This window comes from Myxine glutinosa, chromosome 8 (assembly GCF_964187855.1).
Source record: "Myxine glutinosa chromosome 8, kmMyxGlut1.1, whole genome shotgun sequence".
NCBI classification, from domain to species: domain Eukaryota; kingdom Metazoa; phylum Chordata; class Myxini; order Myxiniformes; family Myxinidae; genus Myxine; species Myxine glutinosa.
The window spans coordinates 96,076,833-96,096,743 of record NC_136268.1 but is presented as its reverse complement, the minus strand read 5'-3'; the positions used below and the strand labels follow the sequence as shown (position 1 = coordinate 96,096,743).

The following is a 19,911-nucleotide window of genomic DNA, read 5'->3' as shown; positions in this document are numbered from 1 at the left end:
AGAAACAGGAAAGGTGACACTTCCACTGTATATGGATGACTTCAAGCTCTTCTCACCAGACGATGGAAAATCGGCAGATCAACTGAAATTAGTGAAATGGTACTTGTGAAATGGTGTGTAATTAGTGAAAAGGTGTGTATTTTCACGATGAAATTAGTGAAATGGTACTCAGCCGACATCCAAATTGAATTTGGTGTATATAAATGTGCCAAGTACAAATTCCGTGGAGTAGAAGAAGGCCACCAAATGTGTCACAAACAAATGTGCAAAACAATTTCCAAAGAATACCGGCATAGAACGAGACTGATCTTGAAAGCATACCTCTCATCATATATCATATCATATTTCTCCAAATCCAGCACAGGGATGTCAGGTCACCCATTCCTTCCTGTCAAATGCAGACAGCCACAACTGTTGTGCCTGTGTATTGTGGTCTACGACAAGCAGATGTACCCAGTTTTGTGGAGGTGGTCTCAGGGCCATTTCCAGTCTGGGCTGGGGTTGATTCCTCTGCGAACGTCGACACTTAATTTGAGGGCAATTTGTGTGGGTGTATTGTCTGGCAATCTCCAAACGTATGCAAAACGGGAGTGGCACCTATGCGAAATGGTATTGCAGATGCCATCGAGACCGGTGCTTTGTGATATTGTCTTGTTCGTGACAAAGTCAAACCATTGGAATCCAAGGATGCGATGCTGACGCCTCATATGGAATCCCTGAAGCTTTCGCCTGTCCTCTATGAGCAACGTCAAGATTTCAGACCCATAATGGAGCACTGGCAATATAAAGGTGGTGTATACTCTTGAGTTTTGTTGATAGATTAAGTTGTTTATTCCACCACACACGATTCAGCTGGTCAAAGGTTGACTAGGTGAGACCCATACGTCGGTGAATGTCAGGTGAGGAGTAGCCCGTGGAGTCAATACCTCTCCCAAGAAACAAAATCAAAGCCATAAACCAACTGACAGTACAAGTATTCCAATACCGTTGCAGAATAACAAACTGGCCACAATCAGAAATCAACAAACTTGATATAAAAACAAGGAAATGCCTCACTATCTCCAAAATGTTCACCAAAAATCAATGCATCCCAGGAATGTACCCAGGAGCTAGATGCACCCCAGAAGCTCGGTAAGAGGTAGTGGCCTAATGATGCTCAACAAAGTGCACAGAGTAACAACTGTAGGATTGGCTGAGTACGTGAAAAGTTCAACAAATTACAAAATCGAATTTGTATGCAAACACTGACACAGCAAGCCAGAAAAGGTATCGCTGACCCGCCATGCAAAAAAAATAATTCCAAAGACAGGTGCGAATAGAAGATATCACACATGGAGCTGAATCAGGAGTGAACCAGCTGCGATAACAAGCTGCGACAACGAGCTGCGATAACATTGCTGATTGCTAAGGGAACACACCCTGTACACGGTAAACAGCTTGAAATTTGATGTGGTGTGCTTTACACAGATGATTAAAGTGTGTATTTTCACGATGATTAATTTATACCTTGTTTATTCTACAGTGCCCCCAAAAATAAAAGGTCCTGGACCAGCCAGAGAGATGGAGGTAACAGTGGTCGTTGGGCAGGTAGTAAACCTACCTTGTGAAGTAGAGAGCTTCCCGCCACCAGTCATTGCTTGGACCAAGGATGCACGAAGTATCTCTGCACTGTCAACGAGGTATTGTGTGTGTGTGTGTGTGTGTGTGTGTGTGTGTGTGTGTGTGTGTGTGTGTGTGTGTGTGTGTGTGTGTGTGTGTGTGTGTGTGTGTGTACACCTATCCGAAAGCACCCGTAAAAGATGAACAGCGCGATTGGGAAAAACACATTTAATGCGCTATTAACAAGACCAAAAGTCTCACAGCGGCGGATCCAGGCTTGTAAAATATTATAAACCACAAACACATATTATGAGCTTTTCAAACAGTCGGTAATGCTGTTTATCATACTAAAATACACCACTTGTGTCTGTCTGATGAATTTTGATGCCAATATATTCTGTCGTTACATATCCAATCTCAACCAAACTTGACAGGATGACGAAGGGTTACATAATGAAGATTGTAGCACATTCGTTTGCCCTCCTCCCCAAGGGGGTTTTCTCCCCCGAGCGGGTTTTCCCCGCCATTGCCGTCAATGGGTTGCGTGTTGAGGTGTATAGCCATATTGAGTTAGCCTTATCGTGGCGTTTTTCCAAGGCCGCTTCGAAAAACAAAATTAACGCTAATAGCATAATATTCATGTTATTACAAAACAATATTAATACCAATAATATCCCACCTCCCCAAGGGGTTTTTCCGGCGAGTCAACGTATATAAATAGCTTATCATGGCGTTTTCGTGGGAGCAACAGCCTCTACCAGAAGTAATGAACATTAATGAACAGTAATGAATATTATGAACCACTAACACGTATGATTAGCTTTTTAAACAATCGCTAATGCTCTTTATAACACTAAATGAAGAAATTTGGAGGAATCCCGACATGCATGAGATGTTTTACTTGCAGAACTGAGCGAAGATCTACTGTACTCTCTGTACCCCATAAGTGTTAGGTTAATAACATGACCCTTCCTGGCGCTAACGTGGTGTTTTTCGTAGTGAACTTTTGAAACTCGCTCCTTCTGTTTAACACGAAACTGAAAGGGAGAAGCTCGTGGTGTGCTCATTTACCAAGCAGCTAGCTAGCACTTGCCAAGCCAGCCGTTCCTAACGGTTTTGAATGGAGTGCTTGCTCGAATGCTTAAACAACTTGGTGCTCTCTCCACACAAAACTTGGTAAATGGACACACACCCAATGTTTTTGAGACCCGACCATAGATCGACTGTAATCTATATACCCCAAAGATGAATGGCCTTTCCTGCCACTCCTGGAGTGAGCGGGTATACTTGTAAATTAAAATGTCGGTCGGTGCAGTCATGTAGAAGATGATATTGTTACGGACCGCGGATAAGATGTTAGTTTGCCGAGCGGATGGCGCCGCAGCCCGAACCGTTTTTACAATGACTAGACCCGATTCTGAACGTTGGCCAAATCGTGCCACAGATATTCAATGAGGAAAAGACAAAGACGACGCGGAGGTGAAGAAGAAGAAGACAAAAAAAGGTTTGAAATACGAATATGATTTATTTCTATTTACAGGACCAAATAAACCAAGGAAGAAGGCAAGATAATAAAATAAAGACAGAAAGAGGGACGGACCAGAAGGACACAGTGAAAATTCTAGCTTACCTATTACAGTCTTAATTAATACCCTGGACAGAACAAACAAAAGACGGACTCACACGAATGGGGAATTTGCAGGCAGGAATGGAAGGACTGGAATGGTTTGGGACGGCAGAGAAGGGGAGGAAGGCACGGAGCTGGCTGGAGCTTGATCCCTCACGGGACGTCGGGCTGGACCTCGATGGCCGCCGATGCCACCGATCCTGTGGTGTGCGCGGGGTAACGGGTCGGAGCTGCCTGGTGGAGCCAACGCTGCTGGTGGGGGGTCTGGCGTGACGGGTTCTCTCTCCCTCTCTCACAAACTCCAGGACTCTCTTTAGGCTTGTCTGTGATCTGATCTCCTCCCTCCTCGACTCTCCCGGGGGCGTCTCCCGCGGGTTATATAAGCCCCCCACTTGACCCTTTTGCGAACCTCCCCCAAACGTTCTCTCTCCGCCCTCTAAAGCCAACCCCTCGTTCTGGGTTGGTCGGCAAGGGCTGGTTCACTCCTCCCCTCTATGACGAGGTGGAGACACGCCTTTCTTCCCCGACCTTACCTCGTGGCTAATGGTGGTTTTGGGGCGATTCGAGCTCGCCCCAGCCAAAGGGCAGCAATGGCGAATGAAGAAAACCGCCCAAATGCAGTTGGCAATTGCAGCAAACCTGGCAAACCTGGCACTTTGAAGATGCCATGTCGGAGGGATCTACCTTATTTAATGCAGTGCAATGAGTGTCAAATTAATGGAAGACAAGGCCTTACCCAACTACACAGAATAAGGAAATAACTGTCAACAAGGAGGAAATCTATTATTGGCTACGTGGGTGCTTGTGAAATAACTACGGGCACGACCTTTGACCTTTATACAACAACAAATGGAGGAAGGAGGGTGATATTTTACCACAACCTTTTACAACAACATTTTACCACAAAAAAAACACCATTCTCATATCCACAACAATATATTTTAACTTCCAGTAACATTGCAGTCACTACAAAGGGATTAATGTTATGATTAGATTTACAATAATATTAACGTTACGTTGTGGCGGACACGATGGCTCGCTGGCGCGGTGACGTAATTCCGCGCACCAGTGGGTGTCGGCCACGCCCCAGGTGAGGCGTGGCCTCCAGATATACACGCGGGCTCGCAGCCCGGAACACGGCGGTGCTGATGAGTGAGCAACCAATAAAGAGCTCGACTTAACCCAAAGCGTTGTGGCCTACCTTTGTTTAACGTGTGTGCCCAGCACCACACTGGTGACCCCCACTGGTTCAGCCGTTGCTGTACCCCGAACGCGCCATGGCCATCAACGCTGTCGCGATCAAGCTCCCGGAGTTCTGGGAAGCGCAGGCCGACACCTGGTTTCTATAGGCCGAGGCCAAATTCCAGCTCCGGGCGTCACGGCGGACGACACGAGGTACCTTTACGTAGTCGCTGCCCTTGGATCCGGCACGGCTGCCCGAGTCGTGTCCTTCCTCAGGCACCCGCCGGATGAGGGCAAGTACGCAGTGCTCAAGCGACTTCTCCTCGACACGTTTGGCCTCACAGAGGCCGACCGCGCTGACCGTCTTTTGGGCCTTCCCGTCCTCGGCGACACACGACCGTCCGCCCGCATGGATTACATGCTGTCCCTGCTCGGCGACGGCCACGTGGATTTCCTTTTCCGTGCTCTCTTCCTCTGCCAGCTGCCTGTACAGGTACGGCTCACGCTGGCCGGTTCGACCATTACGGAACCGCGCGCCCTGGCCAGGGAGGCGGACAAGTTTTTCGTGACGCATGGCCGGCATATAGCACGGCCGTCGTGGATCCCGGCGCCGTGCATGGCGCGAGTGGTTCGGACCGCCACGTGGCATGGCGTTCGGATCCTCCCGAACACGGCGCAGGTTTGGCGGATCCGCGCGTGGCCGCCGCCACGCCCCGCCCACCACCGTCGTCACAACCGGCGCGACAACCACCACCAGGCCGGACCTGGTGCCACTACCATACCAGGTTCGGCCACAAGGCCAGGTCCTGCCACCCGCCTTGTACTTTTGGCAGGTCGGGAAATGGCCAGGCCGGCGCTCGCTTCCTGCCATGAGCGTCGGCCATACTGGCAGCCTTCTGTTCATAACAGACACCTCCTCGGGTCGTCGCTTCCTGTGTGACACGGGAGCGCAGGTGAGCGTCTTCCCTGCCTCCGCGTCCGACAAGCAAACTGGGGGCTGTGGCCCCGCTTTGCTTGCCGCCAACGGCACACCCATCCGCACGTTCGGGAAGCGTTGTCTCTCGCTACGGTTCAGGAGGCAGCGCTTTCAGTGGACGTTCATTACCGCTAGTGTCCCCATGGGCCTACTCGGAGCGGACTTCCTCTGTGCGCATGGGCTGTTGGTGGACGTGAGGCACAGACGCCTTGTCCAAGCCGAAACCTTCAGCTCGCTTGCTTGCGCGCTGAGCAGTTCGTTGAGCAGCTCCCTGGGCGGCTCACCGAGCGGCTCGCCAAGCAGCTTGCTGAGCAGTTCGGTCCCGGCGAGGTTGGTCTGCACGCTTCCGGCAGCGGACGAGTTCACCCACCTCCTCGCCAGTTTCCCGGCCCTCACGCGGCCCACCTTCTTGGCGGTGGCCGTCAAGCATGGGGTGGAGCATCACATCCCCACCGTCGGGCCACCGGTCTACGCCCGGGCGCGCCGCCTCGACCCGGCGAAGCTCGCCCGTGGCGCAGGAGGAGTTCGCCACGCTGGAGCGACTGGGCATCATCCGGCGCTCCAACAGCGCATGGGCATCGCCGCTGCACATTGTGCCCAAGCCCGGCGGCGGGTGGCGGCCGTGCGGAGACTACCGCCGCCTCAACGATGCTACCACCCCCGACCGCTACCCGGTCCCTCACATCCAGGACTTTTCCGCCCGGTTGGCGAAAATGTCCCTCTTCTCCAAGGTGGACCTCAGCCGCGGATACCACCAGGTCCACGTCAGGCCGGAGGACATACCGAAGACGGCCGTCATCACACCATTCGGCCTCTTCGAGTTTTTGCGGATGCCCTTCGGGTTGAAGAATGCGGCCCAGGCGCTCCAGCGGCTGATGGACAGCATCTTTCGTGACTTGGACTTCGTGTACGTCTACCTGGACGACATCCTCGTCGCAAGCGCGTCCCGTGAGGAGCACCTCCGCCATCTCCGCACGCTCTTCGAACGCCTGGGCCGGCATGGCCTGATCATCAACCCCGCCAAGTGCCGGTTCGGCGTCACCGAAATCGACTTTTTGGGGCACCGCGTCACCAGGCACGGGGCCATCCCCTTACCGACCAAGGTGGAGGCGGTCAGGGGTTTTCCGCGCCCCCGCACGATCAAGGGGCTCCAGGAGTTCCTGGGCATGGTGAACTTTTATCACCGTTTCCTGCCCCGCATCGCCCAGCTCCTGCGCCCCCTGCACGAGGCCCTCCGGGGGAAGCCGGGCAAAGGCGACGTTGCCTGGACCGAGCCGATGGACGCGGCGTTCGCGGGCGCGTAGCTCGCCTTGGCTAATGCCACCATGCTCACGCACCCGGCGCCCGATGCACCGATCGCCCTCACCACCGATGCGTCAGACTACGCGGTGGGCGCGGTGCACGAGCAATGGGTGAAGGGAGCTTGGCAGCCGTTGGCGTTTTTTAGCCGGCAGCTCCACCCGCACGAACGGCGGTACAGTACCTTCGACCGCGAGCTGCTCGGGATCCACCTGGCGGTCCGGCACTTCCACCATCTGCTCGAGGGCCGCCCGTTCGCGGCCTTCGTCGACCACAAGCCCCTGGTTTTCACGATGACCAAGGTCGCCGAGCCGTGGTCGGCCCGTCAGCAGCGTCACCTCTCGGCCGTGTCCGAGTATACGACGGACATCCGGCACGTCGCGGGGAAGGACAACCCAGTGGCGGATTGCCTTTCCCGGTCCGTCGTCCACACGGTCCACTTCGGGATCGACTATGCCCGGATTGCGGCGGACCAGTCCGCCGACCCCGCCATCCAGGCTTTTCGGACCGCCGTCACAGGCCTCCGCATCACCGAGGTGCCGTTCGACGGCGCGGGCACGGCCCTCTTGTGTGACGTCTGCCTCGGCCGGCCTCGCCCCATCGTGCCCGCTGGCTGGCAGTGCCGGGTTTTTGACGCCATCCACGGCCTGGCCCACCCGGGCACGAAGGCCGCCCAAAAGCTGATCGCCGACTAGTTCGTCTGGCATGGCCTCCGGAAGGCCGTCCGCGATTGGGCCAGGACGTGCCTCGCGTGCCAGCGTGCGAAAGTCCACCGCCACACCCAGGCCCCGTTGGCCCTGTTTACTGTGCCCGAACGTCGGTTCGACCACGGTCACGTGGACTTGGTGGGACCTCTGCCCCCCTCGCGGGGTTTCACCCACGTCCTCACCATGGTGGACCGCACCACCCGGTGGCTGGAGGCCATGCCTTTGGCAGCAACGACGGCGGCGGACGTCACGCATGCGTTCATCGCCACTTGGGTTGCCCGGTTCGGCGCCCCCTCGGACATCTCGTCCGACCGCGGCCCCCAGTTCACCTCGGAGCTCTGGGGGGCGGTAGCGCGGGGGCTCGGCGTCCAGCTGCACCGCACCACGGCCTACCACCCCCAGGCCAACGGCCTGTGCGAGCGCTTCCATCGCGCCATGAAGGCCGCGCTCCGGGCCAGCCTCCGCGACGGCGGCTGGGTCGACAAGCTCCCCTGGGTCCTGCTGGGCCTCAGGACGGCGCCCAAGGACGACCTACGCGCATCCGCGGCGGAGTTGGTCTTCGGACAACCGCTGCGGGTGCCGGGCGAGTTCCTCCCAAACTCCACGGCACCATGGTCCGCGGCGCAGCAGCGCTCCGCCCTGCAGGAGACCACCTGGAGGTTCGCCCCGGTGCCGACGGCGCACCACGGCTGCCCGCCAACGCACGTCGCCCCGGAGCTTCGCACGGCGGAGTACGTATTCATCCGCCATGACGCCCACCGGACACCGCTGCGGCCCCCGTATGACGGGCCCTTCCGCGTGCTGGAGACCGGGGCGAAGCATTTCACCCTGGACATCGGCGGTACTCCTGACCGCGTCTCCGTGGACCGCTTCAAGCCGGCCCACCTCGACTTGGACCACCCCCCGCAAGTGGCTCTGCCCCCGCGTCGGGGCCGCCCCCCGGCGGGCGGACCCCCGGCGTCGCCCAACCCCGCCATCACGCCACCCCCCTGCCCTGCACCCATCCCAGATGCCGCCAGCGGCATCCCAGATGGCATCCCGGCATCCCAGCCGCCGCCAGCCGCCATAGGGCGCTTCGGCCGGGTCATCCGGTTGCCCCGTAAACTGACCCTTCAAGTGCGCGGGAATTCTGGGGGGGCGCGTGTGGCGGACACGATGGCTCGCTGGCGCGGTGACGTAATTCCGCGCACCAGTGGGTGTCGGCGACGCCCCAGGTGAGGCGTGGCCTCCAGATATACACGCGGGCTCGCAGCCCGGAACACGGCAGTGCTGACGAGTGAACAACCAATAAAGAGCTCGACTTAACCCAAAGCGTTGTGGCCTACCTTTGTTTAACGTGTGTGCCCAGCACCACAACGTTATCATTATTTCGAAAATTATATTACTATAAAAAAAACCGAGGAGAATTCCTTACTTCCTCGGTTATTAATATTAGTGCCGAACACCGCTTAGATTAATTGATCATGAACCATACACCGCTTCAATCAATTAACCTTCCATTCATGACATTGGGATTGAAGTATTATGGTTATATTTACTATATTATTATTTTTACTTTTACGAAAACGATACTACTGAAACGATACACTACTGTATTAAGAAACCTGGGCTTAATTTGTCTGAAGCGGTTCGAAGATGAAGCATAACACCCAAGGAGGTATTGGAGGTCAAGGAGATCTTATGGTAGTTGGAGGGATCAGATGAGTCACTCTTCTTCAGGCAGATGAAGGCATACTTCCAGGAGGTAGTTAAATACTCATGCAGTAGGAGAGGCTGAAAAGTTTGGAGAAAATAGGAGCAACTTCAGGAGTACAGCATTGGAGGACAACAGCAGGAATGTTATTTGGACCATTTATTGGCTTTGTTGGTGACAAGGTAGAGCAGGGTCTGGGGAACTTTGTGAGTGGAAACTTTGATGACAAGCATAAGGGAAGGACATTTTATGACAGGTAGAGGGAGTGTGATTGTACTATTGTGTTATTGTGCCCTATTGTTATTGTAGGATTGTAATATTGTACCATTGTGGTATTATTGAGTCCAATACAAGTTTCAATAAATTGTGCTTTGCAGAACAAGCAAAAACCTTACTACACTACAACCTGCATTTAACCATATTCAGATTGGATTAGAAGACTCAGGCCTACCACGGAAACATTTCCCAGATTGTAAAAGTTTATAATTGCAAAAAGCTGGACTTGCGAGTCAGTGAAGCTGACATTTACAAACAAGTAAGTCCAACCTTTTTGAAATTATAAACTTTTACTGTTTTAATTTGACTCGTTGAATAACAACAACCTGCATCGATTTATTGTCCAGATTGTTACCAAACCTCCCAAAGGAAAAGTCTGCATATAGAATTTTTGGCAAACCTTCAGATCTTTTTAATGTGTACAAATAAATCCGATAATGATTTCCTTTTGCATGACATTTCCATAAGTTCACATTTCAAGGCTCCCACGGGCCTTCACACCATTGAGCATTCTCTTTTTGTTGTGCAATGTGTTTTGGTGCAGATGTTGGGACACAATTGCCACATTTCACACCTTAGTTTTTTTCCCTACTTATTATGTAAATGGAGGTTTCTACTTCAATATCTCTACCTTTCAGCATCCTTTGACATCCCTTTTCGTCCACCGCCATTGCTACAATTTGCCTATCACTGTCCTGTAGTGCTCTCGCTCACTGAAACTTCCTCTATTTCATGAGCTTTTTCTTTACTACAATGTTCACCACTCCTTGTAAACTTAAAACATTCCTTCCCTTAAATTCCTTCTCACATATTCTTTTTGCTATTGGGTCTGGATAAACTTGGCCCCATTACCATGGATATGACGTGAGCCTCAACCTTGTACTCGATCAGGGGACAGTGCCAGTAACACCTGCATGTGGCACACAGACCAATAATAGCAGTTTGGGGTCATTTGGGGAAATGTCACACACAATTGCTTTCCCGACATTCCTGGAATGTTGTCATTTAAAGAATAATTATCGAGGAGAGTGGGCAGTGGTCGTCAGGAGGTGAAACAGTGGTCGTCAGGAGGTGAAGATGTAACATTTCTCTGTTGTTCTGTAAACCCTGAGATTGGAGCATTTTGTTGTTAAAATGACATAATATTGAATCGAATGTAGCACAGATCATCAACAACAACAACAACAACATGCATTTTAAAGGCCATTTTCCCTACTAGAGCGGGGGTTAGCCTTGCGGTCCCCATGACAATCTTCTCCATTTTGCCATATTTTCTGCATCTCTCCTTGTTAACCCCCTTGCCCGCATTTCTTCTTCCACCATCTTTAGCCAAGTCTTTCTCGGTCTTCCCCGTCCTCTACTTCCTTCTACATTCATTTCCATCACTCTTCTCAACCAGTCACTTTCATCCTTCCTCAACACATGACCAAACCATCTCAACCTGTTCCTCTTCACAGCATCAATCACAGGCTCTATTCCCATAATCTTTCGCAATTCATGATTTGTCTTCCTCTCTCTCAACGATACTCCGCACATCCGTCGAACCATTCGCATTTCCACCCTTTCCAACCTTCGTTGCTGCTCTACGTTCATTACCCATGTCTCGCTCCCATAAATCATAACACTTCTCACACATGCAGCATACACCTTTCCCTTCAGCTTCAACGACACTCCCCTCATCATCAGCATGCCACTCAGTTCCCGAAACTTCTTCCATGCACATCTCACTCTCGCAACCGTTGCCGAGTCTGATCCACCTTCTCCATTCAGCATGTCTCCGAGATAGCAAAATATTTTCACACCTTCCAGCTTCACGCCGTCTCCAAGATCCAACTCAACATTTCCTCCATCTGCAGCTCCCTCTGTGCACACCTTACATTTGAATGTAGCTGCCACACTGGTTAATGACCCTCTCAGACCACACCATTTTTGATGAACCCACTCAGCGCACATTGTACATTGAATGGAGTTCACTCCGACACCCTTCCTACACACAGCACAGGGCCACTTCCCAGTTCTTTCCACCTCACCACATGCTTTACCACTTGCCATCACCTTCGTCTTTTCGATATTCACCTTCAGACCTTTTGTCTCCATACATTCCTTCCACTTGTTCATCTTCTCCTTCAGTCCATCCATACTTTCCGCAAACACCACCAGATCATCTGCATACAACAACTCCCACGGTAAACCCTCCTTTACGTTCTGAGCCAGCACCTCCATCACAGCTACAAATAGTAGTGGACTTAGTACCGACCCCTGATGCACTCCCACCTTCACCTCAAACTCACCACTGTTCCCGTCCTTCGTCCTTACAGCTGTGCGTGCTCTTTTGTACATTGCCATCACTACTCTGATCAACCATTCCTCCACTCCTAATTCCTCAATGCCCATGTCAATACTTTGCGTGGAACCCTATCGAATGCTTTCTCCAGATCAACAAACCCAAGAAACAACTTCTTCCTCTTCTCCATGTACTTCTCCTGCAACTGCCTCACAATGAAAAGCGCGTCTGTCGTTCCTCTTCCTGGCATGAATCCAAACTGCATTTCGTCGATCTTCACTTTCTTCCTTATCCTCCTCTCCAACACCCTTTCCAATACCTTCATTCCATGCTCCAATAACTTTATCGCTTTACGCTTTATCGCTTTACGAGCCACACTCCAGAGGGTCACCTTTCCCCTTGTATAGAGGGATGAGGGTACTCAGTTCCCAAGCCACTGGAATGCGGCCTTCTTTCACCACCAGATTACAGATCTCTGTCATTCTCTTCACACCCCAACTTCCTGCTGCCTTCAACATATCTCCCACAACTCCCGTTGGCCCTCCCGCTTTTCTATCCTTCATTGCTTTTATCACTTCCTCAACTTCCATCTCAGTTATCTTCTCTGCCAGTCCTAAAACTGGGTTACTCTCTATGTTGCCATCCCATTCATTCTCTGTATTCAACAGCATTTCCATATATCTTTTCCATCTTCCTTTAATTCCATCTGTGTCGACAACGATTTGTCCCACTTCATCCTTCAAGCAACTCACCCCCATCACATCACACCTCTCTTTCGCTATCTGCTTTGCAATCCTGAATACTGCTTTCTGACCCTCTTCCAAATCCAAGCGTTCTCCGAACATTTTCCTACATGCCTCCTGCGCCTTTGCTACCTCTTTCTTTGCAGCCTTCCTGGCTGCCTTATAACTTTCATGCTCTGCTGTTTCTGCTCCCGTACCCTTCGCCTTCTGCCACTCCTTGAACTTCTTCCTCTTCTCGTCAATCCTCTTTCCAACTTCATCATCCCACCACCATGTTTCCGAGTGCCTCGGTGGTCCTTTTGTCCATCCACATACCTCACCAACGGCTCCCAACAGACTAGCTTTCTTTGACATCCAACCACTTTCAAGCTCAACCACATCATCCTCGACCCTACTCAGCCTCTCTTTTAATGCCTCCCTTACTGTCATCTCTTTCAACCTCCACATTCATTCTCGGTTGGTACTTCACCCGCCGAGCTCTCCTCGCACCTTTCACCCTTATGTCGCAGACAACCAAGTGGTGCTGTGAAACAGCCTCCTCCCCCGGGATCACCTTTGTGTCCCGGAGGTGCCCCCTATCTCGCCTATGCACCATCAAATAGTCAACGGTTGTCGTCGACCCACCTGACGTGTATGTAACAAGCTTATTATCCTCTTTCTGGAACGGAGTATTACAAATCAACAAATCAGCTCCATCAGTAAACTCCAAAATCCTTTCACCTTCTCCATTTCTCACACCATATCCGTAACCCCCTTGAACTCCGTCAAAACCATCCATACTCCTTCCCACATACCACAACAACTTCCTCATCTTTCACGTTTTCCATCAGCTTCTCTATCGCACACCAGAACTTGCCCTTCTCTTCATCGCTTCGACCAACCTGCGGAGCATATCCCGAGATGACGTTCACCAAGAGCTTTCCAATCATCATTTTCACCATCATCAACCTCTCACTCACTCTAGTCACGCTCACCACACTGTCTACAAACTCCTCAGAAAACAGGACACCAACACCATTCACGCCCTCTGGGCACCCTTGCCACACAAACTTGTATTTCTGTCCCTGCCTACCCTTCACCATTCTCACACCACTTCCCTTCCATCTCGTCTCTTGCACACAACATATGTCCACTCTTCTTCTGACCAATACTTCCACCACTTCTCCTGATCTCCCTGTCATTGTCCCTACATTCCATGTCCCAACCCTCAGAAACCGATCTCCACTTCGGGCTGTACCCTGCCCATATGTAGTTGTAATTGTAATTGTCATGGTTCTCGTTTTGAGGCAATGTTTGTATGGCCGGATGCCCTTCCTGACGCCAACCCTCTTAGTCGTCTCTTACGACACGCAGGGATACGGTGTACCTATTCTAATCCAGGGTACACACTGGGATAGCACAGATCATCGATAATCCATATCTCAATACTACTGTACTACTACTGTAATGCTACTACTCCACATGCCCAGCTAAGGGGCATAGCGACCCCCTTGAAGGTTGACCCTTTTGCACTTCGTTCCCTTAGGACAGGGGCAACAAGAGGTTAGGACAGAAATTTTGGATTTTTTGGCGAGGGTGTTGTTAGGATTAGTGTTAGGTTAGGAAATAGCTCGCTTTCTCTATGAGAAAGACGTCATGGGATCTTTAACGTCCACCTACCAATGTTGACAGATGGTGTCCATGAACTTGCCAGTTTAACATCCATCCGAGCAAGGGTGGCACAAACATTGATGGATCACCCTTCCTGTGAAACAATGGGATGACAGTTTAAAGTTGGGATGAGATTCAAACCCAGGTTAGACAGCTGAGAGGTGAGTGTGCGTACCTCTAGGGTCTAGGCCATCAAACCATATTTCAGCCTCCCTCTATAGAATAGGGGGAGGCTTATGGCTGTTGTAGGGTTTGTTTATACATTTAGTGCCCACAATTTTTAATGGTACATCAGTTTCTTAGACTCCTAGAAGTCCGAAACCACAATTTCGGGTTTTTGGTTTGTTTGGTTTTCTTCTCCCTTTTGTTTTCTGCCAATGTCCAAGCTGTATCTCACATTTTTTGATATGCACTTGAAAAAAATATGCATTTTTTGTCATCACTCAATTTTGCCAATGCGGAATCTCGAAGACCACTTGGCCATCCATCCATTATGCCCTTGCATCATAATAGTGGGCCTATACTGGAGTTGGTGCATCTCATACAGAAGTTGATTTGTATCCTTGACCTAATATTTACCTCTGCCGGTGGATGGAGGTTATGTTTTCACCCCTGGATGTTACTTGGCATAAACATTTTTTTGATAAGTACGTTGATCACTCCGGTTTGTGTGTGTGTTTGTGTGTTTGTCTGTCCGTTCACTTATACTTGCCTACAGGTCACAATTTTAAATCGATCTTCACGAAACTTCAGCAAATGGTAGAATTCGTGTTCCGACAAAATCATATATATTTTTGAGGTCAAAAGGTCAACATAGGCCAAAGGTCAACCACTTTTTTTCAAATTGTTAAAATCCTCAAATTTCATCCGATTGACTTGATATTTGAATATAATTTACATATCAGCTAACTGAATTCAACCAGCAACTATTTTTGAGATCAGCGTAGGCTAAAAGGTCAACATAAGCCAAATGTCAACCACTTTTTTCGAATTTCTAAAATTCTAAATTTTCGTCCGATTCACTTAAAATATGAAAAGGATTTACATATCGGCGAACTGAATTCAACAACCAACTATTTTTGAGATCAGCATAGGCCAAAAGTTCAACATAGGCCAAAGGTCAACAACCATAAAAAATTTCTAAAATCCTCAATTTTCATCAGATTGACTTGAAATTTGAATGGGATATACATATCAGTTAACTTAATTCAACCAACAACTATTTTTGAGCTCAACATAGGTCACAAGGTCAACAGGCCAAAGGTCAACCACTTCTTTCAAAAGTCTAAAATCCTCAATTTTCATCCGATTGACTTGAAATTTGAATACGATTTTCATATCAGTTAACTGAATTCAACCACCCACTATTTTTGAGATCAACATAGGTCATAACGTCAACATAAGGCCAAAGGTCAACCACTTTTTTGAGATTTCTAAAATCCTCAATTTTCATCCGATTGAGCTGAAATTTGAAAAGGATTGTCATATCACCGAATTGAATTCAACCACCAACTATTTTTGAGATCAACATAGGTCACAAGTTCAACATAGGCCTAAGGTCAACCACTTTTTTTTCAAGTTCCTAAAATCCTCAATTTTCATCCGATTGACTTGAAATATGAAGCCTGGTGTTGGCTTAGCGGTTAGGGTGCTAGCTTGGGATCCGAGGATCCTGAGTTTGAATCCTGGTCGATCGCTGAATTAACGCCAGGGTGGTTGACTCAGCCTGTCATCCTTCCGAGGTCGGCAAATTGAGTACCAGCTTGCTGGGATGAATGATCCGGTGTGTACCCAGATTTAGCATAGGTACACCGTATCCCTGAGCATCGTAAGAGGCGACTAAGGGTTGGCGTCAGGAAGGTCATCCGGCCATAAAAACATTGCTTCAAACAGGGCCCCATGAGGTCATGGGGCCTGCAAGGCCAACCCCCACTCCAGCGGGGAAAAATGGCCTTAAAACGATCATTCATTCATTATTATTGACTTGAAATATGAATCGGATTTTCAGATCGGCGAGCTGAATTGAACCACCAACTATTTTTGAGATCAGCATAGGCCAAATGGTCAACCACTTTCTTCGAATTTCTAAAATCCTTAATTTTCATCTGATTGACCTGAAATTTGAATGGGATTTTCATATCAGCTAACTGAATTCAACCATCAACTATTTTTGAGATCAACATTGGCCAAAAGGCAGAATTTCTAAAATTGTTAATTTTCATCCAATTAACTTAAAATTTGAAGACAATTTGCATATCAGGTCACTGAATTCAACCACCATTATTTTATTTTTTTTAGGACAAAAGGATGCTCTACTGAGTGCCATTCCACTTTGTTCTCTTTTGCCAAGTGTCGCTTTATGAGTGATTTTTCATTTGTTTGTCTGTCTGTCTCTGAAAAAGATATCTCAAAAAGTTGAGGATGGATTCAGACGAACTTTGGCAGAGAAGTAGTGTATGTGACACGGACGAAATTATTAGATTTTGGTGAAGATCCGGATTCGTATCCGGCTTGTAGAATTTTACAAGTGATTCTTCACCATTGGGAGATAGGGCCAAAAATGATACATAGCATGCTATCTCAAAAAGTTATGGACGGATTTGGACGAAACGTCGTTGAGAGATTGGATGTGTAACAAGGAAGCATTGATTCAATTTTGGTGAAGATCTGAATATGGATTCGGATACGAGAATTATTTAATTGTCAAGTGATTCTTCACCATTGAGTGATCAGGCTAAAACTGATGCATAGCACGATGTCTCAAAAAGTTATGGACAGATTTGGATGAAACTTGGTGGACAGGTTGGGTCTATAAAAAGGACAAAACGATTCGATTTTGGTGAAGATCTGAATATAGATTGGGATATGAGAATTATTTAATTCTTAAGTGATTCTTCACCATTGAGACATCGGGCGAAAAGGATATATATAACATGATATTTTTAAAAAAGTTATAGACGAGTTATGACTAAACATGGTGGATGAGTTGGTTAGGTGACAAGAACAAGTCGATTAGATTTTAGTTCAGGTCTGAATCCAGATCTGGCCTATCAGTGGGATACAAAGCATAAACTGTTCAGCCTGGCGGAGGTATGCGCTCTACCGAGTGCCGTTCTAGTTTCAGGTTGTGACCTAATTAACTAAATACAAACACATTTTTAATCATCACTTCAATAATCTTCCTCTGATGTTCATGACGTTGATTTTTATGTATGGATTTTAAATTGGGACATTCCTTAATTTATACTCTATCCCTAAATGTTGAAGGTCAATGTCATATGGTGGTCCAAAAAATATAGCCATAATTGGATCGCGGGCTTACCTTTGGCGATCGCTTTGTGATCGCACACATCCAGTTCAAATATGATGTTATTCAGTTAATGAGATGGCATGCATGTGATGGATCACGCTTGATGTGAATGAGGGTTTCTTGTTTCAGACACGTCATCCTGGCTTCTGGTACCATGATGATACAGAACACCAGAGTGGAGGATGCTGGCTCGTACCTTTGTGTTGCAACAAACATAGCAGGAAACTTCAGTCAAGTATTTCATCTGTCTGTCCTTGGTACATCCATCCATCATACATGCACTTTACACATACATAAATCACACATATATATATTTTAGACAAACTTAAAGAAAACATGCTTTTAGGTAAATCTTTTCCAAATCTCCATAAAACCCAATGGAAATGTATGTTGCAAAGGACTTGGATTAACTCCATACATATCTTTCCTTCAAGGATAATAATAGAAAAGATTGAAACATATTGTCATGTCCCCGGGGTTAAGACCCCTGGGTGACCGAACTTCGAAACGAGCTTTAACTCTGAGGCGTATGCCCGAACTTGGCGGGATTTCTTCTGGCGCGCGCGGAGCAGGGACGGAAGCCTTACCTGGGACGGACGGCTGACACGGGGTTGTATTCCTCGTCCCACAAACAAAGAAACAAGACACACAAGTAAAATTCAACAAATATAAATTTATTTACAGTAATGTAAAAGACAACGAAAGGTGAGGTAAACTAAAATTCCTAGGTTGAGGATCCTCCACTCCGACTCATATACAGACGAAGGAATGATAAAATAAAATAATATAATGCTGGTCGTGCAGCCATTTAGCTCTGGTCGCAACGCAGGGCTTGGTGGTTGTCGCCTCAAACCACCATGCGGGAAACGCACAAATGGTGTGGAGTCGCTTTTTCGTCGCACCCCGACCATGAGGTAATCGGTGCAGGCTTACCTGGGACCTACTTCGCTAACACAGCTCCGATGATCTCTTCGGTACACACAGACGAGCGCCCATCGTCCTGCCACACAAAACAACCAAGTGACCGCCGCGATCAAGACCAGGACAAGAGCAAAAGGCAAATGCAGCCATTCTCTTGAAAGCCAGCACACCAGAGAGAATGTGACCGCCTCCAACGAACGCCAGGACAAAGGGAGACCAAGATGGTGAGATAGCTTCTTCTTGCTCTCGAATGTTCGACCCTGATGTCACACTCTGTCCAATCACCGAGCGCTACTCCATCATCCATCACTCCGACTATCACAAAGCTCGGGGCGTGGTATCCCCGTCACGAGTCGTTGGGGGGCGGAGTCTAGTCTCTGTTCGGGAATGTTCGGATGACGTCGGGGTTTACTTGTCGATCGGCAAATGTCTGGTTTTACTGTTGCTAGCCCTGACGGTGTTGGTTGTGAATGGAGCGTTTGTGGCATGGCTTTTAATTGTAATGAAGACGGAGGGAAGAACACAGGGGGCAAAGCACACACTGAGGTTTATTAATCTTACGCCCTAGAACTAGATAACACAAGAGCCACGCCCCTTATGGCGACATGCAAACACTCTTAACCTGAACATTTACTCTGCTTATGTACACTAGATGGCTTATTGTTCTTCGCGTCACACGGTCCATACTAAAACCTACACATTCCTGACTTTCCTGAGGTATTCTTGCCTACCCCCACAAACATAACAATATTAATCTATCTCATGTCCCCATCTGAGTACTTCCCTCTTAAACATTTTAATCCTACGTTTAAATCCCATCAACTATGCTGACTAGTCATTGTCTACTTATGTCTTTGTAATTAACTTACAGTTAAACTGTTGTCCTTGTCCCAAATGTAATATATTATAATTGATATGTACAAGCTCCTCCGTCTGTACTGAGCAAGCCAGGAAATAGGGCATGGCCCCAAGGGGGGGGGGGGGGGGGGTTCACCTTTGGTGAAAAATTCCTGTCAATCGGACCAACGGTTGCAGAGAAAATCATATTTATTCTGTGCAAACAAACAAACAAACTGACAGACAGACAGACAGACAAACAAACGGACTCAAATGCAATACCCTCTCCTCAGGTGAGGGTAACCAGCAGCTGCAGGTAGGGCTTCATGGTGTTTTCAGGCTTGCGCCAACTCGTATTGTGAGAGGACTTCTCCATACCACTCTCTCTCCAACAACGTCACAGCCTTGAGGTCCTGAAGTCTCCCGGCTCTCTATCTCTTTTGATTTACCCAAAGTGGTGGAATTTGGTTAACCAGCCAAACAGGGTCATCTTGGGAATGTGATGGTTCGACATCCAAGCCACATGACCGAACCCCTCCAGTTGGTGCTTGGTCACATTGGTTGTTATATTCTCCAGGTCTCCCCAGAGATCCTTGGTCTTCTTAGAAGTGATATGATGTTCCCACTGCTGCTGGCTGATGATACTGAGGATGGTGCAGATACCCCGGTCGTGAAAGGTATTGAGCCTCTTGAGATGTCTGCGTAGAGGTGTCAGCATTCGGCACCGTTCAGTAATACTGAGAGTACACACACTTGGGTGTACCTGTCACTTCGTGTTGATGTTCAAATGCCTGTCCTTTGAAACAG

The 19,911-nt window shown here is 48.8% G+C and overlaps 1 protein-coding gene across 4 annotated transcripts in view; it reads left to right on the top strand.

The window, feature by feature from the left end:
- HMCN1 (hemicentin 1) overlaps window positions 1-19,911 on the top strand; it is a 451,947-nt gene that overhangs the window by 95,954 nt on the left and 336,082 nt on the right. For all 4 annotated transcript variants that reach the window (XR_013624351.1, XM_078783554.1, XM_078783553.1 and 1 more), the window contains exons 21-22: window positions 1,523-1,679; window positions 17,476-17,603. Coding sequence is in view for 3 of the 4 variants with exons in the window: in XM_078783554.1 (XP_078639680.1) it covers window positions 1,523-1,679; window positions 17,476-17,603 (285 nt within the window). In the remaining variant the exon portion in view is untranslated. The remainder of the gene's footprint in view (window positions 1-1,522; window positions 1,680-17,475; window positions 17,604-19,911) is intronic.